Source organism: Bos indicus, chromosome 24, assembly GCF_029378745.1.
Source record: "Bos indicus isolate NIAB-ARS_2022 breed Sahiwal x Tharparkar chromosome 24, NIAB-ARS_B.indTharparkar_mat_pri_1.0, whole genome shotgun sequence".
NCBI lineage: Eukaryota > Metazoa > Chordata > Mammalia > Artiodactyla > Bovidae > Bos > Bos indicus.
In genome coordinates, this window is record NC_091783.1 from 35,853,642 (window position 1) to 35,880,683 (window position 27,042).

The following is a 27,042-nucleotide window of genomic DNA, read 5'->3' on the forward strand; positions in this document are numbered from 1 at the left end:
GGTGGCAACCTCGTTGGTGAGAGCCTGCAGTTAGTGGTAAATATGTTAAAATTTTATTTGGTAAATAGGGTCTTGATCCCCGGGAGAAGGGAATGGCTCTTGACTCCAGTATTCCTGCCTGGAGAATCCCTTGGGCAGAGGAACCTGGCGGGCTACAGTCCACGGGGTCACAAACAGTTGTACACAAATGACCGACCAACACGGAACTGAAAGGGTCTTAACAGAAAGAGAATTAGCTCAAATGATAATTCTAGACGTAAAATGTGATAGCTTTGTAACTACCAGTATTTTAAAAAGACATTCCAAATGTAGATTAAATAATATAGGGTTGGGTTTGTATTCCAAAATAACAAATATATATATAAAAATATAAATATCCTTTTTGGGAGGAGTTAAGATAATCTAGAGATATAACTGTGAAAGCATATGTTTTTACTGGCAATGTTTACAACTAATTGTATAAAAGGAAATTTATTATCTGAGAAGAAAAAAATTTGTGTAGGATTCATTTATCTGATGGCGTTTATAAGATATATGAGAAAAATCTGAGGGGTTCTTGCTTTCATAAAAAAAAAATAAGTAGTGAACCATCTAGGTTAAAAATTACTTATGGCCTGAGAATTTTGGAGAAAAAACAATCCCCTCTGACATAGCTAATTCTGTGTTTGGGGTTGTTTACTGTTGACAAGGAAATAAAATGAAATTTGGATTCTGCGGGGCTGGGATCCATACTTTTGGTTGCCTTAAATTTCAAATGCTTCAGATGAAGACCTTATTTAACTGCCATGAAGAATGCAAACAAAAGAGGGACTTGGGTTGTCTTTTCAAAGAATTTATTTAGATTTCAAGTTTCCTTATGTCTCAACTATATCAACATGCATTGTCTAAAGTCATAAAGAAAAATCGACAGAAAAATGCTTTGACTCACCAGGTGTTTTCAACTGATGCCAACAGAAACTAAACGGAAGGCATCTGATACAGGTTTATCCTTCCTTCGCAGTCACGGCGGAAACATGAAGCCGCCAATCTTGGTGTTTATCGTGTATCTGCTGCAGCTGAGAGACTGTCAGTGTGCGCCTACAGGGAAGGACCGAACTTCCATCCGTGAAGACCCGAAGGGTAATGTCTGGTATCTTTATCTGCACTGTGTCCCGTCTGCCTGTTTCCATGTCCTGCTGGCACTTACTGTGATTTACAGTTGAGAGATAACCGCATTCAGAACGCCCTCTAGTTTCACAGGGAGACGTTCTCCAGGCTCTTAAGCCAAGTAGACAAGACGCCAAACATCTGGATTAAAAATAGAAAATTCCAATTGTGTCTCTGAGAACGGTTCACAGTTCCAGATGTTCGCCATCAAAGAGATAAAACTTGCCAACGTCTTAGGCTGCACGGCTTGGGTTCATCCAGATGTTCGGTGTCCTCTGAGCACGGTTTTAACGAACAGTGAAATTCTTTGCTAGCATTTGAAACATTTAAACAATTAAAGTCATCCATGCAGTTATTCGTGAGACCGTGAAAGGATGGGTTAGAGCGACATCGAATCTGGTTGGTCTGTGCTCATTAAATTGGAGCCTTTGTTTGCCGAGATAGCTTTGGGTGCCTATCTTAGAAAAATAAATTAGTTTAAATGTTCCTTTTGGGGATCTGTAAATAAATTTGGAGGCCAGGTTAAGCTCCTTTGGCGGCCACGTTGGCTATTGTGAAAAGAGTATGACAAACGATGAATTTCATACTCACTAAAGGCTTTTTAAAGGGGTGTTAGAGACATCCAGGAGGTTATTAAAGAATCTTGCATTATACCAGATACTTTCTAGGTTTGATGCCTCCTGGGAAGGTAATTGAAGCTGAAAGAAAGGGAAATTGTTCTCTCTGTTTGAGGTTCCCAGTTGGGCATTTAATATAAATTGTCTGTGAAGAAAATTCAATGTTTTCTTCTAATATAAACACACTTGAGTTTTAAGGGAAAGAAAGAAAAAATTGGGTAAATGAAAACAGGCTCTGAGGAGAATGATAAGATGGGGTTAAATGAACTCTGACTTGGCTGGAAGCTCAGAAGTGAAGAACAGAAGGTATTTCCTTTGGGGTGGGGGTGGGGGGCGCGGGTAGCCCCCTCCATGTGGTAGCTGATAGCCCAAGCATAGTGATCTGCTTTTGGAGTCTGATGCAATAAAAAAACAATTAAGCCTCTGCTGGGGGTACACAAAAAACTGGTAAACTCATTGTATTCTTTGTATTATTATTATTACAAAACTTTCAACTTTTTATTTTGTATTGGGGTGTAACTGATTAACAATGCTGTGGTAGTTTCAGGTAAACAGCAAACAGACTCAACCATACATATACATGTATCCATTCTCCCCCAAATCCCCCCACCCATCCAGGCTGACACCTAACATTGAGCAGAGTTCCATGTGTTGTACAGTAGGTCCTTGTTGGTGATCCATTTTAAATATAGCAGTGTGTACTTGACCTTCCCAAACTCCCTAACCCTTCTGCTGGCAACCATGAGTTCGTTTTCTAAGTCTGTGAGCCTCTTTCTGTTTTATAAGTTCACTTGTATCATTTCTCTTTGGATTCCACATGTAAGGGATGTCCATATGGTATTTTTCCTCTGTCTGACTTACTTCACTCAATGTGACACTCTCTAGGTCCATCCATGTAGCTGCAAATGGCATTATTTCATTCTTTTTAATGGCTGGAACTCATTGTATTCTGATACACTATAATCTGATCAGATCTTAAAGGAAAAAACTACAACATAATCTTTTAGGTTTTTCCAAGGCTGGGAAGATAGACGTAGATGAAGAGGTGAAGAAGGCTTTGATTGGCATGAAGCAGATGAAAATCCTGATGGAAAGAAGAGAGGAGGAACATAGCAAACTAATGAGAACACTGAAGAAATGCAGAGAAGAAAAGCAGGTACAGTCACTGAAAATCATACCTGTCCTGGGACGTCCGGTGGTAAAGATGCCTCACTCCCAATGCCAGGGCCATGGGTTTGATCCCTGGTCAGGGAACTAAGATCCCGCATGCTGAACGGTGCAGCCTAAAAAACAACAGCAACGACAACTGTATAACTGTTCAGAAATATGTCTGGACCATAAATAGTGCACATCTGAATGCAGTGGAGAAATAATTTATTTACCCTAAACATAGTTTTTCTGGAAATCCACCCTATTGGAGGAAGACTTTGAAGAAAATTTCAAATTTCTTCAAAGAACATATTTCTTGTAGATTATGCCTTCGAAAGACTCCATACTCAGGTGTTTGGAGGATTCAATGCTAGTTGGGAAATGCTACTTTCTTAAAACTGCTTCATGGTGCCTTTTGAGTTGGAATGTCAAGTCAAAAATGTTTGGAAGTTTTGGACCAGATCAGTGGTCTACAAAATTTTTTTTCTTTCCCATCCTTATTACTGTAATTATTGTTACCATCCACTCCTGAATATATGCATTTTCATTTATTTATAAATTAGATACATGAATTGCTACCAAGTCCATATTTCAAATAATCTTCTACATATTTTGAAAAAATTTTAGCTTATTGCCAAATCTGTTTAGATCATCATTTTTACTGACACAAGGCCAACAAAGAGCTCATAATAAAAAAGTGTTAGCCCTGCCATTATTTCTTATCTACCTGAGCAGGAGTTATTCATATTTTTTAATCTGCTGGTTATTTTTTTTTCCCAAGAATCTTTTAAAGTCTCCTGCCCTTTTAGTGAGGGCTAGTTTAAAGTAGTTAAAAACCGTCATTTACCTGTGCTCAGTCATTCGGTCACATCGCCAGGCTCTTCTGTCCATGGAATTTTCCAGGCAAGAATACTGGAGTGGGTTGCCATTTCCTACTCCAGGGGATCTTCCAGACCCAGGGATCGAACCCACATCTCTTGCAGCATCTCCTGTATTGGCAGGCAGATTCTTTACCTTTAGTGCCGCCTGGGAAGCCCTCACTTACCTGAGTCCTCTTAAATGGCAATTCACTGCAACTGGCTCCAAGTGAACAGAGGCAACCAGTGTCGATGCTTCTGGAATGTACAGAGTTCCTCTTCCCCAGGGTCCTCACGCACAGCTGGCCACAGGCAATGGCCTGGCACGAGCACCAGTGCCTGTGAAATAGTATATCAGCCTCATCAATTTAATTCATGTACCTTTACTTAATAGTTTCTGTCTAAACTATATACCTTATCAATGGAGAATATACATTATATTCAGACATCCATGGGCCATATTAAAAACTGTTCATATGTTACAGTATAAAGTCAATACATTTCTAAATTACAGACATTGCATGGCTCATAGTTTAATGGCAATAACGATTAACATCACACTCAGAATAGTTAAATTTTAAAAAATTTATTTTCAACATGCCCTTAAATCAAAGAGGGTGTCAAAACTATAACAAAAATAATTTGCAAAGTATTTTAAATTTTAAAATTGGGAGTGCGTACCGTGCTTAGATGCTCAGTCGTATCTGACTCTTTGCGACCCCATGGACTGCAGCCTGCCAGGCTCCTCTGTCCATGGGGATTCTCCAGGCAAGATTACTGGAATCAGTTGCCATGCCCTCCTCCAGGAGGGATCCCTCCCAACCCAGGGATTGAACCCAGATCTTCCACATTTTTAAACTTTATTTTCATGAAAAAATGTTTAATTGTGGTAAAATATATATCATAAAATTTGCTGTCTTAACCACTTTTATGAATACAGCTCAATAGTATTAAATACGTTTACATTGTTGGGCAACCAAGCTCCAGAATTCTTCCTATTTTGCAAAACCAAAACTCTTTTGTTTGTTAGTCATGAAGTTATGTCGACTCTTTTTGAGACCCCCCTGGACTCTAGCCCGCCAGGCTCCTCTGTTCATGGGATTTCCCAAGCCAGAATATTGGAGTAGGTTGCTGTTTCCTTCTCCAGGGCATATTCCAAACCCAGGGATTGAACCCATGTCTCCTGCAAAACCAAAACTCTGTACCCATTAAACAATTCCCCATAGTTGATTTTTAAATTAAAAAATAAATAGAAGTTCTAATATCTCCTCTCTAGACCTAGATCTATAAAGGTGGGAATCACCAAGCTCCAGGACTTCCCTGGTGGCTCAGATGGTAAAGAATCGACCCTCAGTGCAGGAGACCCTGGTTCAATCCCTGGATCGTGAAGATCCCCTGGAGAAGGGAATGGCTACCCACTCCAGTATTTTTTGCCTGGAGAGAATTCCATGGACAGAGGAGCCTGGTGGGCTATAGTCCATGGGGTCACAAAGAGTTGGACATGACTGAGCGACTAACACTTTCACACCAGCTCCAGGGAGTTCCTGGCACTCACTGTGGCCATTGGGTGTCCCCTGAGCCATTGAAGCAGGGCTATGTCACAGGCTGTGACCTCAGAGCTGGAGTCAGCCTGTCACCAGCTGGTTGATTGTGCAGCCACACAGGGTCCCTGGTGAGGAGACGGCTTGAGCAGCAGCTGCAAGCCCTCCTTCCTTTCAGCAGCCAGCAAAAGACCTTGAAGAAATCAAAACCTGCTCCTTATGAAGAAATGGGGAAGCTCCTCTAAGCCAGATTCTTCCCTGGTGGGCTCGTGAGTCTGACCACCAGGAATAACCACACTAGATATCATTTACAGGCCCTTATAAAACACATTATCACATCCTTCCAGCGTCTGGGTAAACCATCATTTTCATTTTACAGCTAAGGAAACTGAGTTTTGAAATGTTAATTAATGTGTTAACCCAACCCTGTCATTACTGACCCAGGAGAAAGTGAGCTGGCGCTGTGCCTTCGGGACCTAGGACTTTCTGTTTTACTCCTTTTCCCTGGCCTCCTGGTGAGCCAAGGAGGCAGCACAAACTATGAAAAGAAAGCTCAGTGTGAGGTCAGCAAGCGTTAGTTCCATTTCAGATGCTGTAGAATCTCAGGAGCTAGTGGAATTTTTATTATTTCTTAAGACTTATTTCTTCTATTTTTTAAATCCTTGAATTATAGTCTTGAAGTATGGGCACTCATAAAAATTCATTTTATTTTATTTTTTCAAATTTATCTCATTATTTGGCCATGCCACACGGCACGTGGGATCTTAGTTCCCCCACCAGGGACGGAACCCACACCCTCTGCACTGGATGCGTGGAATCTTAACCACTGAACTGCCAGGGAAGTCCCAAAATGTCATTTTAAAAAGGAAAAATCTGTTTAACCCGAAGTCTCCCTTCCTAAAATGATTTTAAACCTAAAGTAAAGGATACTTTACATAAATTATGAATTTGCAGATATGGGGTGGACATCCCAGTCTCCCAGAAAAAAAAAAACTCCATCCATCCTCGGGTAACCTGGCATGATCTCAGTCCCCCTCCTCAGCTTCTCCCTGTTTGTGTTTAATACGTGTGTGCTTCAGTTGTGTCTGATTCTGTGTGACCCTATGGACTGTAGCCCACCAGACTCTTCTGACCATGGGATTCTCCAGGCAAAAACACTGGAGTGGGCTGCCATTTCTTTCTTCAGGGGATCTTCCAGATCCAGAGATTGAACCCACGCCTCTTGCATGGGCAGGCGGGTTCTTTATCACTAGTGCCACCTGGGAAGCCCATTTTATATTAGTGGCAGCATCTAAAGCTTTCTTTTACTAAAGTGGGAAACCCTAAAGCAGCCCTTCAAGTGATTCCACACCACGCACCCCTGTCCAGGTTTGGGTCGGACTTTGGTAAACTGACTGCAGAAAGACAACTCTAAATATGAAATCTATCGCTGGGTGGGACATTTGGACGAAGCAGAGAGCTTGGACAGGACATTCCTAAACCAAAGATCTACTTCCTCTGGGGCAACAGTTCACTATCAAATCTTGGGCCATGTGATTTGGCCGTTGGTTTTCATTATGCTCTTGGAGGTAAGCGAAAGCAAATCAGATGATTACAGGCTAGGTGCCTTGCTTGCTTGTCTCAATATGAAAACTTAAGAAGTAGATCCTACGAGTATTCCTGTTTGCTACAAAGGAAATGGGCTCAGAGATGATTAAAAATTTGCCCAAGGGTCCACAGTGAGGGTAGTTTGTAATTGGAAATACTGGGATTTTGGTTTACTGTGACAATGAGCATAATATTTAAAAAAGACTGAGGAAATTTGGGTGGTGTTGTTTCCTCCCCTGGTGGAACAAGCTTTCTTAAGAAGTTGCAGGATTCCATAATTGTTCTGCAAAGCCCCAAAAGATAGGTTAAGCCTGTCTAGATCACGAAGTTTGTTTGGTAGGCTGGGGGCCGGCCGGTTTCCTATATGGCATGCTGCTAAGGACAGCTGGCTTAACCCCAGGATTCTGCCACTAGAAGAGATGAAAATTCCAAGCTTAGCAGAGATGTGGGAGATAGTCATTGCCCAGTTGTTTCTTGGGGCTAAATATGCCAGGAAGGGGTGCTTATCTTTTTCTTTTCCAGTAGGTAAAATTACGCACTAAATTGGTTTTAGAAACTGTGCTCACTCGTGTTTTTCCACTTAAGGGAGTTGCCATCAGCTCTAAGGCTCTCCTCTTATGGACGCGTCTTTTAGCTTCCCTAACTCCCCTGAGCTACTTCTCAGGCCTTGAGGGAGCCGGTTTGCAGAAGTCCCCTCTTGCAGGCAGGCCTGGGGGGTCTATGGGATGCTGGCCTGGCAGGGAGCTCTGGGGGCGGGGTTGACATTCTCCGGACCGGGTGTCACCTCTGCTGGGTGGGACCTGGTCGAGTACAGCAGGCACCGCCAGGCGGCGTGCTCGGAATATGGACGAGAAACACAAAGCTGCTGAGAACACAGCATCTCTGCCATTAGAATGCAACTCACTGCGAAGGCTTGATGTAATGTACCAGAGTTGTGCTTTCTGGCAGTGTTTAAGAGCATATAAAAATTAAAGGCAGCATAAATGAAGGAGATAAATGTGTCAACTTTGTCAGCCTTAAAATTCCATCTTCACATCCTCCAACGATTAGAAGTGAAGACAGATAAGTAAGCAGATCAATTAGGCATTCTGCAGAGCAAGGGCTGTGTCTTTGTGGCTGGTTTACTCATGAGCAGCGAATGCCCATCCCATAGCAAGCTCTCAATAAACAGCTGTTGAATGTATAAATAAACAGGTGGATAAGAAGTGTCCAGTTTTCAGTAGGGATCAAGAGGTGCCCTTCTCTTAACTGAAAGATTCCGGGTAAATCTATCAGCTGCTCATTTGTAGCAGAAATGAGGTTTAGTTTAGAATATGCACATTTTGTAAAGTGAGAAATCAATTAAGATATAGCACACAAAGTCATGAAATGGAAAATAGGGTGTGTTTCTACTTTTTAATTAGGAGGCCCTGAAGCTTATGAATGAAGTTCAAGAACATCTAGAAGAGGAAGAAAGGCTATGCCAGGTGTCTCTGATGGATTCCTGGGACGAATGCAAATCTTGCCTGGAAAGTGACTGCATGAGATTTTATACAACCTGCCAAAGCAGTTGGTCCTCTATGAAATCCACGGTAAGGGAAAAGCAGAACTCAAGATTGCTAAGTTCTTAAGGTACCTGCTTCAGCTTACTTTTTAAAAGTAATTTATGTTAATATTTAGAATAGAGATAGCTGATCTGATAGTGACCTTTTGCAACCTGGAATCTAGCCTTCATATTCCTGTATGAATCACCGGTGGGTATGTAATTTATGAGTTAGAACAGCCACCCAGTGTCTGTCCCCCTTCTCATGACACTGTTTGTATCTCTTAGAAATACCCTCTTTCTGCCTTTTATTTGTTATTTGTGAACCTATTCATGCTAGATTGTAAGCTCTATGAGGGCAGGAACAGTATCTTATCTGCCTTCATTTAAGCATTGTAGGTGTTCAATAAATATTTGCCGAATTACATTCTGAGCAATAGTATTATAGTTTCTGATTTCAACCTGCTTTGATTTTGTTTTCTCTGGAGGCCAAACCTTTGAAGGCATTCTCTGCCTCCTGAATCTTTTCTTCAATGGGCTTGCCTTCTTGTGGCAGCACACACATGCGTGTGCACACACACACACACGTGCCCACATTCATGGCCCCTTTATCTCAATCTATGTCCTATAGGACTGGCATGTTTTCTTTTCTTGTTCCCTTGGGCTCTCTTCTGGGCAGAGAGAATCACAGAGGGCGGTGACCTGAATAGGATGAGCTCTGACCCATAAAAGGCTCCTCTGCTTTTGGCCCTCCCCCTTGAAGAAGTGGGCTGAGTATGAAACACAGTGAAATCCTCCTCCCTGTCAGAGCATGCACTAATTAGAGTCTGTTCTTGGCTTGGCAGTGCCATCCCCAATTACAGAGGGAGAAACCCCTAGGATAATTCATATGCCAAGTTCATTTGCCTCCACTGTTAATTGCATCTGCTCTATTTTTGTAGCCAGTCTCAGATACAGCAGAGTATGTTGGATGAGCACTGGGTGGAAGTCAGGAGCTTTGAGGACCATTCCTGTCTGTGATAGTTGTGTAACCTTAGGACAATTACTTGGACTTTTAAATTTTTGTTTCTGTGTCTGGATTGAGGTAAACAGAAGCTGACAAAGAGAGAGGCAGATGATCCACCCAGTTTACTTTTTGAGAAAGGGATGAGTCCTCTAAGGATTCCTGGAGAACTCTTTGAACAGAACTGGGGTAGCGGGGTGGATGGTGGTGTTCCAGCAGTGATGGTCGATGGTTGTTATGTTCCAAAACACACAACATGGTCACATCACTTTCATACAAGGGCAACTCTGGCATGATCTTAAATGTCACAAAGTTGAAGGAGAACATGGTGTGATTCCTGGAAGATCTCCCTCAAAGAGTAAGAAATTCTATAATTAGAGCTTCATTCCTTTGACTGCAGCCAAGGAGGGCTTTGATCACTGGTAATATGTAATATCCTTAAGTAACCTATTTAGATGTATTAATCGCCAATTGCAAAGAGTCAGACACAGCTTAGCAACTGAACAACCACCACAACAAAAAGGATCCATGCTAAGCTAAGTCGATTCAGTCGTGTCCGACTCTGTGCGACCCCATAGACGACAGGCCACCAGGCTCCCCCGTCCCTGGGATTCTCCACGCAAGAACACTGGAGTGGGTTGTCATTTCCTTCTCCAATGCATGAAAGTGAAAAGTGAAAGTGAAGCCGCTCAGTCATTTCCGACCCTTAGCGACCCCATGGACTGCCGCCTACCAGGCTCCTCCGTTCATGGGATTTTCCAGGCAAGAGTACTGGAGTGGGGTGCCATTGCCTTCTCTGAAAGGATCCATAGCTCAGTGCAAATGTACTGATCTTCTCTCCATGGACTAATTTAAAAACATGAGCCCAAGGAGAGTAGGAGGACACTAATAACATCCCACTTAGGTGGGGAAGAAACCTGAGACACTAAGGCAGAAATGAAAGACGGGAGCCTTCACAGTTTTCAGGCAATCATCATGGTCTAAAACCATGCATGCCAACCACCACCAGTACATAAGGGCTGTGGCTTGTCAACAGTATTGAAAACTTGGCCTTCTTAGGTCTTTCGGTAGGCAAAGAGAAACCAGGAGGAATTTCAGACCCTATTCCATAATCAAAGTCAAAGCCAGGTGCATACATGTATGCTAATTTTGTGACCCCATGGACTGTAGCCCCCCAGTCTCCCCTGTCCACGGGATTCTTCAGGCAAGAATACTGGAGTGGGTTGTCATGCCCTCCTCCAGGAGATCTTCCTGACCCAGTGATCAAACCCGCATCTCCTGTGGCTCCTGGATTGAGACGGATTCTTTACCACTGAGCCACTGGGGCAGCCCCAAAGCCAGGTACATGAGTAGTGATCTTGAAGTGGATCACCTCTTCCTAGTTTGCCCAGGATTGTTCTTGATTTGGAATGACTTCTGTAAGTTGACTTAAAAGTTTACAATAAAAAATAGTCCTGGAAGAAAATACATTTATTTCATTTCTGTTCCCCACCCCTCCCCATAGATTGAACGGGTGTTCCGGAAGATATATCAGTTTCTCTTTCCTTTCCATGAAGACGATGAAAAAGAGCTCCCTGTTGGTGAGAAGTTCACTGAGGAAGATGTACAGCTGATGCAGATAGAGAATGTGTTCAGCCAGCTGACCGTGGATGTGGGATTTCTCTATAACATGAGCTTTCACGTCTTCAAACAGATGCAACAAGAATTTGACCTGGCTTTTCAATCATACTTTATGTCAGACACAGACTCCATGGAGCCTTACTTTTTTCCAGCTTTTTCCAAAGAGCCAGCAAAAAAAGCACATCCTATGCAGAGTTGGGACATTCCCAGCTTCTTCCAGCTGTTTTGTAATTTCAGCCTCTCTGTTTATCAAAGTGTCAGCGCAACAGTTACAGAGATGCTGAAGGCCATTGAGGACTTATCCAAACAAGACAAAGGCAAGTATTAAAAGATTATTTTTACTTAGATATCTACACTAAAGTTAAGTTTATTTAGCTTTGGAAATGGTAACTGTTTCTAAGTCGTCATACAATGTTTCCAAGAGAGGTGGTTAATGGATAATCAGTCTCATAGCCCCTTAGAAGAGACTCTGAGGTCTCCCAAACACCAGCCCTCTCCTGTCTTTGTCAAGAGCTTTGTGGGGCTGTTTTTTCTTTCTAAAGCAAATGTTCAAAGCTGACAAAGAAAATGCTGGTAAGGTGAGAACTTTAAAAAGATGGTAGCCTTCTTTATTAAAACTTGGGCAGACACTCAGCTCTATTCTGCTTGAACATCATGAGGTTTCTTTAAAATCAGTCCAGGCTCCTCAGCTCCCAGTTAAGGAAGATGCTTTACTACTACTACTACTACTACTACTACTACTACTACTACTAAGTCGCTTCAGTTGTGTCCGACTCTGTGCGACCCCATAGACGGCAGCCCCCCAGGCTCCGCCATCCCTGGGATTCTCCAGGCAAGAACACTGGAGTGGGTTGCCATTTCCTTCTCCAAAGCATGAAGTGAAAAGTGAAAGTGAAGTCGCTCAGTCATGTCCAACTCTTAGAGACCCCATGGACTGCAGCCCACCAGGCTCCTCCATCCATGGGATTTTCCAGGCAAGAGTACTGGAGTGGGGTGCCATTGCCTTCTCCGAAGGAAGATGCTTTAGTGCCATGTAAAACCAGGTCACATTTAGGGCCCTCCACGGCCTCCTCCGCATCGCTACTGTAGTTCCTTAAATCACAACATTTGTGCACAAAACCAGATTCGGTGCTCACAGACAAACCCCAAACTACAGAAATAGCAACTTCTGTAACTTATAAGAATTGCCTTCTACCAGTACCACTCATGCCCCCTGATATTCTATGTTGGAAAAACAATCCTGCTTTATATTTTTTAAATTAATTTGGCAGCACTGGGTCTTAGTTGCAGCATGTGGGATCTAACTTTGACCAGGGATTGAACCCAGGCCCCCTGCGTTGGGAGTGCAGAGTCTTAGCCTCTGGGCCACCAAGGAAGCCCTTGCTTTATGTTGTAACACAGGAGAAGGTTCCTTCTTTGGGCTTCTGTGGAGTGGGTGGGACCCAGCGTCTCAGAAATGAGAGATGTCATGTGGGCCACAAGGAGAATCTGTGTTTCCTTGAACTTATCTTTGTGGACCATTAGGCCAAGGACAGGTATGTTCTTTGATGAAAAATGAAAAAAGCTCCTTCCAGAAATCCTGCTGTTTGTCCATAGGATTTCCCAGGCAAGAATACTGGAATGGGTTGCCATTTCCTTCTCCAGGGGATCTTTCCAACCCAGGGATGGAACCTCGGTCTCCTGCATTGCAGGCGGATTCTTTACCATCTGAGCCACCAGGGAAGTCCCTTTCCAAAGATACTCACATCCTAATCCCCAGCTGCTGCTGCTGCTGTTTAAGTCGCTTCAGTCGTGTCCGACTCTGTGCAGCCCCGTAGAAGGCAGCCCACCAGGCTCCCCTGTCCCTGGGATTCTCCAGGCAAGAACACTGGAGTGGGTTGCCATTTCCTTCTTCAATGCATGAAAGTGAAAAGCGAAAGTGAAGTCACTCAGTCGTGTCTGACTCCTCGAGACCCCATGGACTGCAGCCTACCAGGCTCCTCCGTCCATAGGATTTTCCAGGCAAGAGTACTGGAGTGGGTTGCCATTGCCTTCTCCACTAATCCCCAGAACCTGTGAAAATGTTAAGTTACATGGCTGAGGGAAAGTAAGGCTGCTGATGGAATTGTGGCTACCAATCAGTCGACCTTAAAATAGGGAGAGTGCAACTTCTCTGGTGCTCCAGTGGCTAAAACTTCTCACTCCCAGTGTAGAGGGTCGGAGTCTGGTCTCTGATCAGGGAACTGGATCCTTCATGCCGGCATGAAGATCCTGCACTCAGCAACGAAGATCCTGTGTACTGCAACTCAGACCTGGTGAAGCCAAATAAATAAATAAAAATTAAACTTAAAAAAAAAAAAAAAAAAAAACACCAGAGAGAGTATTTGGAGTTGTCACTTTCATGCATTGGAGAAGGAAATGGCAACCCACTCCAGTGTTCTTGCTTGGAGAATGGGCTGCCGTCTATGGGGTCGCACAGAGTCGGACACAACTGAAGCGACTTAGCAGCAGCAGCAGCAGGTGGCTCCAGTGAGATCACAAGAGTTCTTAATAGTAGAAAAAGGAGGCAGAAAAGCATTGATAGGGATGGCAGAGTGAGAGGGACTTGGCCCTACTTTGCTGGATATGAAAATAGAGGAAGGTGGTGACTTCCAGAAACTAGACAGACATGGAGATGGATTCTCCCCCAGAGCCTCCAGAAAAGATCAGCCCTGCCAACACTCGCATTAGCCCACTGAGTCCCATTTCAGACTTCTGACCTACAGAACTGTAAAATAATCTATGTTGTTTCAAGGCACTAAATGTGTGGAATCGGTTACAACAGCAATAGCAAACTATTACATGTCTCTCATCAATAATATACTCTCTGAGTGAGCTTCCCTAGTGGCTCAGTGGTAAAGAATCTTCCAGACAAGCAGGAGATGCGGGTTTGATCCCTGAGTCCAGAAGATCCCTGGAGGAGGAAATAGCAACCCACTCCGGTATTCTTGCCTGGAGAATCCCATGGACAGAGGAGCCTTGCAGGCTGCAGTCCATGGGGTCACAGAAGAGTCAGACACGACTAAAAGACTACACAACAAGATTCGATAAAATGGTGTAGTGTAGCAGGTTCACACAGCGCTGGGTGCCAGGTGATCTGGGTTATAATCCTGCCCTGGAGAATGTTACTGTCTTTAATTTTCCCCTAGAGGAAACAGGCAAGCTGGGAGAACAGATGATTACTAGAAGTGCTCGAAGAGAAGTAAATGAATCCACGATGCTTGTAAAAGTGATATTCTGACCTCTGATCAGAAGGCAATCGAAATCCTGAGAAAATAATAATCACTTACCTGCCCATAGGTAATCCTGACATTTCTGGCATGTTGCATGAAATTGGAAACATTTGGACGAGTTCTGGCCAAGTTCTCCACACAGCCAGAGAGTTCCAGAGATATTAGAAATGTCTGTTTCTTAAACTAGATGTAGGTATTTACTTTATGACTGTTCTTTTTTTGAATTTCACATATATAATGTTATGAACAGTAGTTCAACGATTTAGGAAAACATCTAAAGCAGATCTAAACATCTAAAGAGAACCTTTTTCTGTTCTAGAAGAATTAATCACCCATATAAAAATGATGAAGGGGTTGCCTAGAAGGGGTCCTGAGGCTCTGTGTTGGCATGGCTGAAGGGAGGTGATGGGTCACTGCCATGGGAATAGAATGGGGAATGGCTGTCATAAAGACCTAGAATTTGCCACCCCTGAATATAGCAGGTATTAATCTAGATGCTGCAAAAAAGACAAGGGTAGCTTATGATGCAGATGACACAGCTCCCAACTTTTAGGAGTTCAGTTTAAAGAAAGGAGGGCTTCCCTGCTGACTCAGACGATAAAGACTCCACCTACAATGCGGGAGACCTGGGTTCAATCCCTGGGTTGGGAAGATGCCCTGGAGGAGGGCCTGGCAACCCACTCCAGTATTCTTACCTGGAGAATCCCCATGTACAGAGGAGCCTAGTGGGCTTACAGTCCATGGGGTCACAAAAGAACCGGACACGACTGAGCACTAAGCATCAAAGAAAGGAAAACAGATCAGTGGACAGTTACACAACCTTGTTGTAACTGAGATGACAGAAGAAGGTATAGAAGAATGACAAGATTGTGATGATAGGACCGAATCCCTCCTCTCGAGGGACTCAGAAACTAACAGAGAAGACAAAAATGAACCAGCACATTAGGCAGAGATGTTCTACCGTAGAACTCATGGGGGTTCTGTGGGGCCAGAGGAGATGCCACTAAATCTATAGGGAGTGGGGAAGAATGACTGGTATTCTACAAAGGGAGTGCTGCTTTACCCGCCAGAAGATCTAGCAAATGCCTGGTAGGCTTTTAAACAATAAACTTCACAACTTATCTCAAAATGGAATGTTTCATTGTTTAACATCAAGGATTTAATGTAACAGAATATCATCAGGTTACCAATTAATAATAAGTTTTTCCTAGTGTGAAACAGTTGGGAATTATCAATTTTCTGTTGCATGCACTCCTTTTTTATCATCATTTTTATATGGACGATTAATTCTTCTAGAACAAAAAAAAGGTTCTTTTAGATGTTTAGATCTGCTTTAGATGTTTTCCTAAATCTTTGAACTACTGTTCATAACATTATATATGTGAAATGCAAAAAAAAAAAAAAAAAAAGTCATAAATACCTACATCTAGTTTAAGAAACAGACATTTCTAATATCTCTGGAACTCCAGTACACATTTGAATTATAGCTCGAAAAAGTTAAAATTTGTTGTTGTTCAGTTGCTAAGTCATGTCTGACTCTTTGCACCCCATGGATTGCAGCACAACAGGCTTCCCTGTCCTCCACTATCTTCTGGAGTTTGCTCAAGTTCCTATCCATTGAGTCAGTGATGCCATACAACCATCTTATCCTCTGCCAAGGATAATTACTAGAAAAAATTTTAACAGAAGCCCAAAAAGAAAAGTGGCTTATAATTCCCTATTTAGTTAACACCAGTGACATCAGAAATAATAATGATAAAACTAAGACACACTAAATTTAAAAGAATTCAAATATTCAAAGGAACAAAATAAATGAAAGCTGCCTTCTCCCACCCCTTTAAGTCTCTCTTCCAAAAGATAGTGACTATTCATAATTCCTCAAGATTCCTGCCTGAAAATAAAATTATTTGCATGAACCTCTGTGTGGGAGGTTGGAATTGGGGCAAGTCGTAATAATAGTAATGATGAGTAATAATATTAATATTATATTTTAATAGTAATGTGATTACTGGATTAAAGGATATGGGCACTTTTAATAGATGTCAAATTGTCTTAGCAACTGGTTACACCAGTATGCCCGCCTGCAATTGAATACAGAACAAAGATTTTGAAAGTGCTGGTTAGAAAGAGAAATGTCATCGCACTCATGCCTTTAAAGTTCAGACTCTGATGACACTGGTGTGAAACTGCTGTGTTCCTTGCAGATTCTGCCCACGGTGGACTGAGTTCCACGACGTGGCCTGTGCGGGGCAGAGGGCTGTGTGGAGAACCTGGCCAGAACTCGTCCGAATGCCTCCAATTTCATGCAAGATGCCAGAAATGTCAGGATTACCTCTGGGCAGGTAAGTGATTATTATTTTCTCAGGATTTCAATTGCCTTCTGATCAGAGGTCAGAATCTCACTTTTACAAGCATCATGGATTCATTTACTTCCCTTCAAGCACTTTTTCGCAAGCTCAGCGACACCTGGGGGTGCTCTGCGCAGGTTTGTAGACTCTTATTCAAAAGTAGGTCAACTCACTTTTTTCTCTTTTTGAAACTCCCTTGTTGTTCCCGTGAAAAACATGTATGGCTAAGGACCAAACACTCAAGTGAGCAAAAGAGATCTCTGGGCAAATTAAGGCAATTATTTTCTTTTTAATGCAAAGAGAAAAAAAAAAAAACATCCAGGAAAAAGTTTTCACATTGTGTAAGCAACTTTTTGGCCAAGTGAGTTTTTTGTTTGTTTTTTTTAAGTGACATTAACTTCTTCCAGTTGGTGGGTTAATTACTAACTGTATTTAGTGATTCAGTATTGGATTGGCCAAAAATTTCATACATAAGTAACATCTTATGGAAAGACCCAAATGAAATTTTTGGCCAACTTAATTTTTAAATAAGGGTAGCTGGCTTAAAACTCAACATCCAAAAAACTAAGATCACGGCATCTGGTCCCATCACTTCATGGCAAATAGATGTGGAAACAATGGAAACAGTGACAGACTTTATTTTCTTGGGCTGCAAAACCACTGCAGATGGTGACTGTAGCCATGAAATTAAAAGATGCTTGTTACTTGGAAGAAAAGCTAGGGCAAACCTAGACAGCATATTAAAAAGCAGAGACATTACTTTGCCAACAAAGGTCTGTCTAGTCAAGGCTATGGTTTTTCCAGTAGTCATATATGAATGTGAGAGTTGGACCATAAAGAAAGCTGAGCACCAAAGAATTGATGCCTTTGAACTGTGGTGTTAGAGAAGACTCCTGAGAGTCCCTTGGACTGCAAGGAGATCAATCCTAAAGGAAATCAGTCCCAAATATTCATTAGAAGGACTGATGCTGAAGCTGAAGCTCCAATACTTTGGCTCCCTGATGCGAAGAACTGACTCATTAGAAAAGATCATGATGCTGGGAAAGATTGAAGGTGGGAGGAGAAGGGGATGACAGAGGATGAGATGGTTGGATGGCATCACCAATTCCATGGACATGAATGTGAGCAAGCTCCAGGAGTTGGTGGTGGACAGGGAAGCCTGGTGTGCTGCAGTCCATGGGGTCACCACAGAGTCCAGCACGACTGAGTGACTGAACTGAACTGAGTGGCTTCTCACAAGCCCCAAGCAGCCTGTCACATCCTAGACCTGACTAATATCCACCTTTCATTCTTTCCCCAGGAGAAAAATGATCTCCACTGGCCCTTCTCACTTTCCTCTGACCCTCAAGTCCCTTCCCCAACTGAAGTCACTTCCCATCTACTAGGGCCTCAACACAAATATTCTTACTAAGGCCAAGAAGAACTTTTGATTCCTCTACTTCTGCTTCTTTAAGGGAAGGAAATTCTAAAAAGTGTGGCTAAGAATTGGAGCAAGAGATCAAATATAACTCAAGCTTTTTATTAGAGCAGATGGGGGTCTAATTTCTTCAGAATTGCTCACTGGGTGACTCTCCACACCTCTGTTTCATCATTGGGAAAATGAAACTAATATAGCTACTACACACAGGTATTTCAAGAATTAAGTAAGATGTCTGAAGTATTTATGATTCTCATTATTCAAGTGTTTGTGCTTCAAGCCAGAATTACAAGGTTGCACACAGACACAGAAATTTTTATAACAGAAAAGTATACACTAATGTGGAAGTGTTAGTTGGTCAGTCGTGTCCGATTCTTTTCGACCCCATGGACTGTAGCCCACCAGGCTCCTCTGTCCATGGAGTTCTTCAGGCAAGAATGCTGGAGTGGGGTGCCATTCCCTTCTACTGACCTCTTATAAGAATAGTCCAATTCAAACGTCCCACTGATGTATCACTAACTTCCTTATGTCTAGTGAAACACTTGAAGAATAATCTCTCCCTGATTGTCACAAGATAATAGAGAAGATGGGGGGAGGGTGCTGGGGAGGTGATTAGAGCAAGGTGGTTAAAAGGTACAAAGTTCCAGTTACAAGATAAGTAAGTACTGGGATGTAATGTGCAACATGACGACTGTAGCTAACACTGCTGTGTGATATACAGGAAAATTAAAAGAGTAAATCCTAAGAATTCACATCACAGGAGAATTTTCTTTTCTTTTCATTTTATCTATTAACATATGAGATGATGGATTTTAACTAAACCTACAGCAGTCATCAGGTGACAGTATGTTTAAGTACAACCTTCCTGATTTATTACTTTTAATAGTTCCTGTGTGACCCTGAATATTCTTTGGAAGGGCTGAAGCTGAAGCTCCAATACTTTGGCGACCTGATGTGAAGAGCTGACTCATTGGAAAAGACCCTGATGCTGGGAAAGACTGAGGGCAAAAGGAGAAGAGGGCAGCAGAGGATGAGATGTTTAGATAGCATCACCGACTCAATGGACTCAATTGGAGCAAACTCCAGGAGATAGTGGACAGGGAAGCCTGGTGTGCTGCAGTTCTTGGGGTCACAAAGAGTTGGACATGACTTAGCAACTGAACGACAACGAAAGACATTCCTTAAGATTTTTCTGTTTACAAAATTATGTCATTTGTGAATAGAGATAGTTCTACTTTTTCCTTTCTCACGTGATTGTGTTTTACAGTAAGTTTCACCTTTATTTTAGGGAAATCTTTTCCCACTCTCTGAAAGAGTAAATGAGAATCCCTTGTAGAATTCTCCTTGCCTAAAATCATGAGGGAAGTCACCACCTTCTTCCGGCATAATTTAAAGAAAATTTACATCACTATTTTAAAAGTTAACAACTCTAAACTTGCAAATGAAGACATTTTAAAAGAATATCTGGATCTCCTTTCAAATGTATACTATATCTTGTTAACTGTGACTCCCTTTGTTTTCAAAATATTTTCTTGAATTACTTTTCAAATGCATGTGCATGCGTGCGTGCTAAGTTGTTTCAGTCGAGTCTGATGCTTTGCGACCCCATGGACTGCAGCACGCCAAGCTCCTCGTCCTCCACTATCTCCTGGGGTTTGCTCAGATTCAGATTCATGCCCATTGAATTGGTGATACCATTTATGATTCATCAATTACAGCTTGTGTGAGCTCTGTGTCAGGATGGAGCCTCCACCATACGGAGCAAAACCAGTTCCACTGTCAGGGGAGAGAGCATGATAAACCCTAAACCGTTCTTAAAGGCTTCCTCGGACAACGAGACACATCACTTTGAAGATGGCACATTCAACGTCCAGGTGGCAGGGGAGTGCACACTCCCATGTGTCCTGACCTGAGTATCAGGGAGCAGTCCTAATGACCTTCAGAGATGCTAAGGAAAGGAAGACAAGGAAAAGGCACATTTGCTAAATCCTCAGTGTGTGTTGACCCTGTGCTCAGGCACTTTGCAGTGTTATTTCATTCATGCCCTTTGAACCTGGTTGAAAACTCACTCATGGTCAAAAAGGCTGAAAACAGAAAGCTTAAGGGCTGGGACTTAAATCCACAATCCTTTTTTTTCCTTTTTGCTGCTGAGCATTCATGCATGTGTGCTTAGCCACTTTAGTCACGTAGGTCTCTTTGGGATCCCATGGGCTGTAGCCCACTAGGCTCCTCTGTCCATGGGACTCTCCAGGCAAGAATACTGGAGTGGGTTACCATGCCCTCCTCCAGGGGATCTTCCCAAGACAGGGATCAACCCTGTGTCTCCTGTGTCTCCCGCATTGCAGGCGGGTTCTTTAGGGCTGAGCCACCAGTTCACTTCAGTTCAGTCGCTCAGTCGTGTCCGACTCTTTGCGACCCCATGAATTACAGCACGCCAGGCCTCCTTGGGAAGGCCCTAAATTTACACTACCCAACTCCAAAGCCCATGGACCTTTTCCTTTACCCTGTTACTTCCTTCTTTGCTAGACTGCCCTGCTGTTCCTGAACTATACACAAAGGCGGATGAGGCCCTTGAGTTGGTCAACATATCCAATCAGCAGTATGCCCAGGTACTCCAGATGACCCAGCATCACTTGGAGGACACCACGTATCTGATGGAGAAGATGAGAGAGCAGTTTGGTTGGGTAACAGAGCTGGCCAGCCAGACCCCAGGAAGCGAGAACATCTTCAGTTTCATAAAGGTAATGGAGAGCCAAGAACAGATATGGAGATTACATGTGCATACATTGATTTTTCTGTTTCTTATTAATTCCATCTGAATTTGACAACAAGCTGCAGGAGGATATTCATACATTGTGATTGTACTCAGGCTGACTTGTGCATGGCCTTTAGAAAACAAGACACTATAGAGAAAACCAACTTAAAACACAAAATACTTTCTAATCCAGAGATGGCTAATTCTTTGTTTTAATCATCTGCACTTTATTATTCTTTTTACAGTATTATTTATTTGTCTTTGGCTATGCAGGGGCTTTTGCTGTGTGGGGTTTTCTCTAGCTGTAGTGTGCAGGCTTTTCATGGCAGTGGCTTCTCTTCTTCAGGAGCACAGGCTCTAGGGCACGTGGCCTCAGTCACTGTGGCGCATGCACTGAGTTGCCCCGCGGCACATGGGATCTTCTCAAATCAGGGATCGAAACTGTGTCTCCTGCATTGGCAGGCAGATTCTTTACCCCGGAGCCACCAGGGAAGCCCCCAGTGATGGCTAATTCTAATAAGAACTATATATAGTGTGAATTATAGCTATAATTCACAGAGAGCTATAGTGTGATATAACTGAAACAGGTAACCTTGAAGAAACCTGGCCAATATTGTTTCTAAGAGAGAAGATTTTCAGGTAAAGAAACTTGAGTTCAAAAGCTGGCTCTGAAACTTATCAGCTGAGTGAGTTTGGGAAAATTCCACCTGGAAAATGGGAACAAAAATAGCTACTTTAATATGGGTGCCTGTAAAGTGATGAGTATAGATTCCTTATCTGAAACAAGAGCTCTGTAAATTATAGCTCTCACCAGCTTTTGACACAATAAGCTGCTGACTTACTTTGAGAATTAAACACATTTTTATATTAATATTCACAAATAATCAGATTGCCATCTTAAGTTGCACTTGTACCATATCTCTCCCACTTCTCATCAATAACTCCTGTTGCATAACATAAAACAGTGGTTGAATTTCTTTCCTAATGCTCCCCGACTCCACACACACACATATGACGTTAATACACGATGCACAGGCTAGTGGTTCCTGATGAGGCTGGTGTTGGTGGGCTCCTAAAAAGACCTGGCTACAGGAATCACTGGGCAGAGCTATCGGAGGTGCAGTATTTTGTGCAGCATGTAATGTTAGTGCCCTCCCCAGACCGATGCTAACTGCTCACCCCTGCAACCTTCTCCAAAGGGTTGTCCTTGGAGCCACTTATCTCTCAGGATCAGGCTGAGGCTGGAGCTCACCTGAAGCCACTTCCTGAATTAGCTTCTCCCTCTTCTCTGTCTTGCTTGCCTCATCCCCTTAAAAGCTCTACCTGAAAGCACTCTTCGTAAATCACTGTGTCAGACGCCGAGGCTCTGCTTCTTGGCAATCTGACCTGACATCTTGTATCCTAGTGAGTCACTGTCTTTCAAACTACGAGGTCAGTGGTTGAGAAATAAGTTTAGAGTCACAACCAGCACATTAAAACAAAACAAACAAACAGAAAACGGAATAGGACAGACTAGAAGAAAAAAACATTAGAGTGCATTGTATTTAATAAGTCAGACGCGTATGTCATGAAACTTTCATTTCCATATGTCTGTTTATATGTGTGGATACATCATACAGGGCTTCCCAGGGGGCGCTAGTGGTAAAGAACCTGCCTGCCAATGCAGGAGACACAAGAGACGTGGGTTCGATCCCTGGGTCAGGAAGATTCCCTGGAAGAGGGCATGGCAACCCACTCCGGTATTCTTTTTTTTTTTTTTTTTGCCTGGAGAATCCCATAGACAGAGGAGCCTGGTGGGCTACAGTCCATAGGGTCACAAAGAGTCAGACAGGACTGAAGTGACTTAACACACACACACATACACACACATTATACATAAGACTTTTTTTCTTTTTTCTTTTTATTGGAGTGTAGTTGATTTACAATGTTGCATTAGTTTCAGATGTACAGCAAAGTTATTGTTTTATAAATATATTCTTTTCAGATTGTTTTTCATTATAGGTTATTACAAGGTATTGAAAGTAGTTCCCTGTGCTCTAGGAGGTCCTTGTTATTTATCTATTTTATATATAGATAAATTCCTAATTTATCCCTCCCCCTTTTCCCCTTTGTTATCATAAGTTTGTTTTCTAGACGTGTGTTTTTGAGTCATGGTAACAAACTTGTTTGTAACCACAGACCATAGTCAAAAGGTTTTGAAAGCCACTGTCAATTCCTGCTGACTCTCTAATCCTGTTACTTCATTAGCTAGATCATTCCTTAGGATATAAAATAATTTGACATATTTTGACATATGTGTTCATCCTGACAAATACAGACTTTTAGTTTAAGGATAAAAATTCTTGTAAGGAATGGGGAAAAATGAAATTTTAAGAAAAATTTTAGTGGTGTATTCAATCTTCAGAAGAGTAGAGGCAGTATTTAATTCTTTTTATCATCATCAAGATTTCCATTCTATGCTTTATTTGCTTCCATTCTAGTGTCTCTGAGTAACATTAACTGATTTAACTAAAATTTTTGATATTTTAAATGTATTTATTTTTTAATTGAAGGTAATTTCTTTGCAGAATTTTGTTGATATTCATAACAAAGGCATTTCCATACAAAAAGCTCCATATAAAGTAAAATCACATCATTTTTGGTGATACATTTTTCTAATAATAATTACCACTAAAAAGCACTTACTATTTGTCAGGCAATATTCTAAGAACTTTCCCCATGTATTATATAATTGAATACCCTCAGTGTTCCTATAAGGTAAGTATAATTGTTTTACAAAATTTTCAGATAAGGTACAGAGAAGCTACACAACGTGTCTGAGATCACACAGCTAGTAAATGGTAGAACTGGGGTTCAAGGTCAAACAATTTTTCTTCAGGATCCTTGGGCTGAACTGCCTGTAAAAGTTATTTTTCTTAAGACAACTCTTAGTTCATCATGTAATCGAAAGTACAAATCTATAAAACAGCACATACTGAAGAGGAATCTTCTGTGAAAAATACACAAATTCCAGCAGGTAAAAAAAGCTCTGTGCTTTAGGTTGCAGTTACATGGGTATTAGCATTATAATTATTTATTGAGATAGACACAGATGCTTTATGTCTAATTCAATGTGTTTTATTTAATTACCAAAAGGCAAAAAAGGAAAGCTATGGTAGCTTTGTAAACTAGAGTCAAGAAATCACCAATTTTTATTTGACTTCTTAATATTTTGTTTTTTTTTTCTTATAAGGAGGTATATTTGAAAATATTTTCAATATAATTCTCTTTAGATTACAATTGCATGTCATTACAGTTTCATTTAATTAAGTCAAAGTATATACACTTGAGAACTCATTAAGAGAGTAAATGATGTGCATTTCGGATGACTGGTTCTTACAAAAATTACACATAAAACCATAAAGTGTAAATTTGCTACAAAAACTCAGTATAAAACTTGGTGTATCACATTACCATTTGTGGCACAGCCAGTGTGTGTGCTAAGTCACTTCTGTTGTGTCCAACTCTTTGTGATCCTATGTGCTATAGCCTCCTCTGTCCATGGGATTCTCCAGGCAAGAATATTGGAGTTGGTTGCCATGCCTTCCTCCAGGGAATCTTCATGACCCAGGGATTAGACCCACGTCTCTTGCATCTCCTGCATTGGCAGGCAGATTCCTTACCGCTAGCACCTCCTGGGAAGGAGCACTCACCAAATACTCCATCCACTCACTCAGACTGTTTAGCTTCTCTTGCAGTTAAGTGATACCATTTGTTAAGATCTGGCCAATGAGACGGACAAAAATGAAGAGTTGTTTGTAGACTGAGATAGAGAGGAGCCTGCGTGTGGTTATGCATTCTCTTTCCCTACTGAGGGTACAAAGAAAGCCATATGTTGTTACACGTGCTACCACAGACTGACATGATCTTCCTCTCTTAACCAGGGTCTTGAACATCTTGGTGGTTCACAGTCCTTGTGCTGGGACATGTAACATAAGCGAGAGATAAATTATGTTGTATGAAGCCACTGGAATGCTGGACTAATTTGTTACCTCAGGCACAACCTAGCCTATCCTGACTAACATGGTATTAAATTAATCCTGAATGTGTGCTAAAAGTTAATAACCTTTTATTGTATGATCCTGCTTCTTAGGTAGTTCCAGGTGTTCACGAAGGAAATTTCTCCAAACAAGATGAAAAGATGATAGACATAAGCATTCTGCCTTCCTCTAATTTCACACTCACCATCCCTCTTGAAGAAAGTGCTGAGAGTTCCGACTTCATTAGCTACATGCTGGCCAAAGCTGTACAGCATTTTAAGGAACATTTTAAATCTTGGTAAGCAGAGTATTTGATTAGGGACGTTTGCTGATAGGAATAGATGGTTCTTAAAAGGGAAAAATGACAAAACTAGCTTTTGAATACCTTGAAAACGTATTCAACCTCATTAATAATCAAAGGCATGAAAACTAAGACAAGTTAGCAGTTTTTACCTATTGAATTTTCAAATTAAAAAAAAAAATCCTGATAGAATGCAATGAAATGAGAATTCTTATATGTGATTGCCAGAAACAAACTGGTTTTGTCTTTTTGAAAAGTTATTCAATTATACATATCAAGAGTCATCAAATTTCTTTTTAATATAATAATTCCACTTCTGGAATCAATCCAAAGGAGTAAATCTAAAATTGAATTGAAGTTCCCACCGCAAGATCAATATTTGCAAATTATTTAAAATAGTAAACTGTTAAAAACTGAATGTCATCTGAATGTCTAAAAACCAGAAATGGTTAAAAGCTGTGGCTAAATATGCTCCAAATATCTTATAAAACCATTAAAAATATTTATAAAATTTAAATCATGACATGACATCTGCTGGAACAAGAGTTTATTCTAAGCCTATCTATAAGGCAAATATTATTATTACTATCTTCCAGAAAAGAAACTTGAGACTCAGGGTCCAAGTGTTAGTTGCTCAGTCATGTCTGACTCTTTGAGACCCCTTGGACTGTAGCCCACCAGGCTCCTCTGTCCATGGGATTCTTCAGACAAGAATACTGGAGCAGGTTGCTATTTCCTTCTCCAGGAAATCTTCCCTATCCAGGGATGGAACCCAGGTCTCCTGCATTGCAGGTAGATGCTTTACTATCTGAGCAACCAAATGAATTACTCAAGTCAGTAGGGGGTAGAGGCAAATTTTAACTTAGTTTTCTCTGAATCATAATTGCCACATTAAACTGGTTCCTGTTGGGACATTTGGTTGAAAAAAATAAAGTGAAAAATGAGTATAAAACTCTATAAATGTAATGATCAAAACGAAAAAAAATCTACAATCTGCATTAAAAATAAAAAGGGTTGGCAGGAATTACGGTTGGAAATGGATGATTTTTTTTAACCTTTTCATCTTTTGATATTTTTACAATTTTCTATAATGAATAAATAATTTTGAGATTTCAAATTAGAAGATATGTTGCTAAAATAGCTAGGTAAATGTAGATTGAACACTGTATCAATGTGTTCTCATCTTTAAACTTTAGTATAAGTACTTCTATTCCATGGTAATCCTACAGTAAGACGAAATGTAAATCTGTTCGGTCTACAGGAAAAACAACTAAATGACATTTCAGACGTACATTACCATCTCTGTTAGGATAATCTTCTGAATTAATGGCACAATTAGAACTGTACATAGTATTCTCCTTTGGTAAAATGGTCAATCTTAAAGAAGCATTAAATGTTAATTCTAAGTTATTACTCATAAGGGACCTTGTTAGTAGGTCCCTATCAATGTATAATTAAGCTGGGTATTTCTAGATTCGCTGCCTCTCCCTTTATCTCTGAATGTTGGAGAGGTTGTTGTTACATCAATCAACCAATATCTTTTTAGCATCTTCTAAGTGAAGGCACGGGACTTCCCTAGTGGCTGAGACGGTAAAGAATCTGCCAGCAATGCAAGAGACCCAGTTTCGATCCCTGGGTCAGGAAGATCCCCTGGAGAAGGGAATGGCTACCCACTCCAGTATTCTTGCCTGGAGATTTCCATGGACAGAGGAGCCTGGTGGGCTACAGTCCATAGGGTCACAAGGAATCAGACACAACTGAGCAGCTAACACTTTCACTTTCACTTTAAGTGAAGGCACAAGACCCAGGTACTGTGGAGAAGAAAACAATGAGTTTAGGAGAGAAAAGATGCACAAAATAGTAATTCGAGGTGGCATTTAGTGAGTGCCCTAAGGGGCCCTCTGGGAGT

At 41.5% G+C, this 27,042-nt stretch overlaps 1 protein-coding gene across 1 annotated transcript; it reads left to right on the forward strand.

Moving 5' to 3' along the window:
* The first annotated feature begins 943 nt into the window (after positions 1-943).
* CLUL1 (clusterin like 1) lies at positions 944-26,821 on the forward strand. Its single transcript, XM_019986551.2, has 7 exons — positions 944-1,119; positions 2,771-2,919; positions 8,301-8,468; positions 10,927-11,359; positions 16,498-16,635; positions 20,585-20,799; positions 24,946-26,821. The coding sequence occupies exons 1-7, from the start codon at positions 945-947 to the stop codon at positions 25,132-25,134; spliced, it is 1,467 nt and encodes a 488-aa protein (XP_019842110.2). The 5' UTR covers position 944; the 3' UTR covers positions 25,135-26,821.
* The last annotated feature ends 221 nt before the right edge of the window (positions 26,822-27,042 follow it).

Coding starts and splice junctions, on each gene's coding strand:
- CLUL1 (XM_019986551.2), top strand. CDS start 945: ATGCCAACAGAAACTAAACGGAAGGCATCTGATACAGGTTTATCCTTC. Junction 8,469..10,926: donor GGTCCTCTATGAAATCCACG/GTAAGGGAAAAG, acceptor CCCTCCCCATAG/ATTGAACGGGTGTTCCGGAA. Junction 16,636..20,584: donor TCAGGATTACCTCTGGGCAG/GTAAGTGATTAT, acceptor CTTCTTTGCTAG/ACTGCCCTGCTGTTCCTGAA.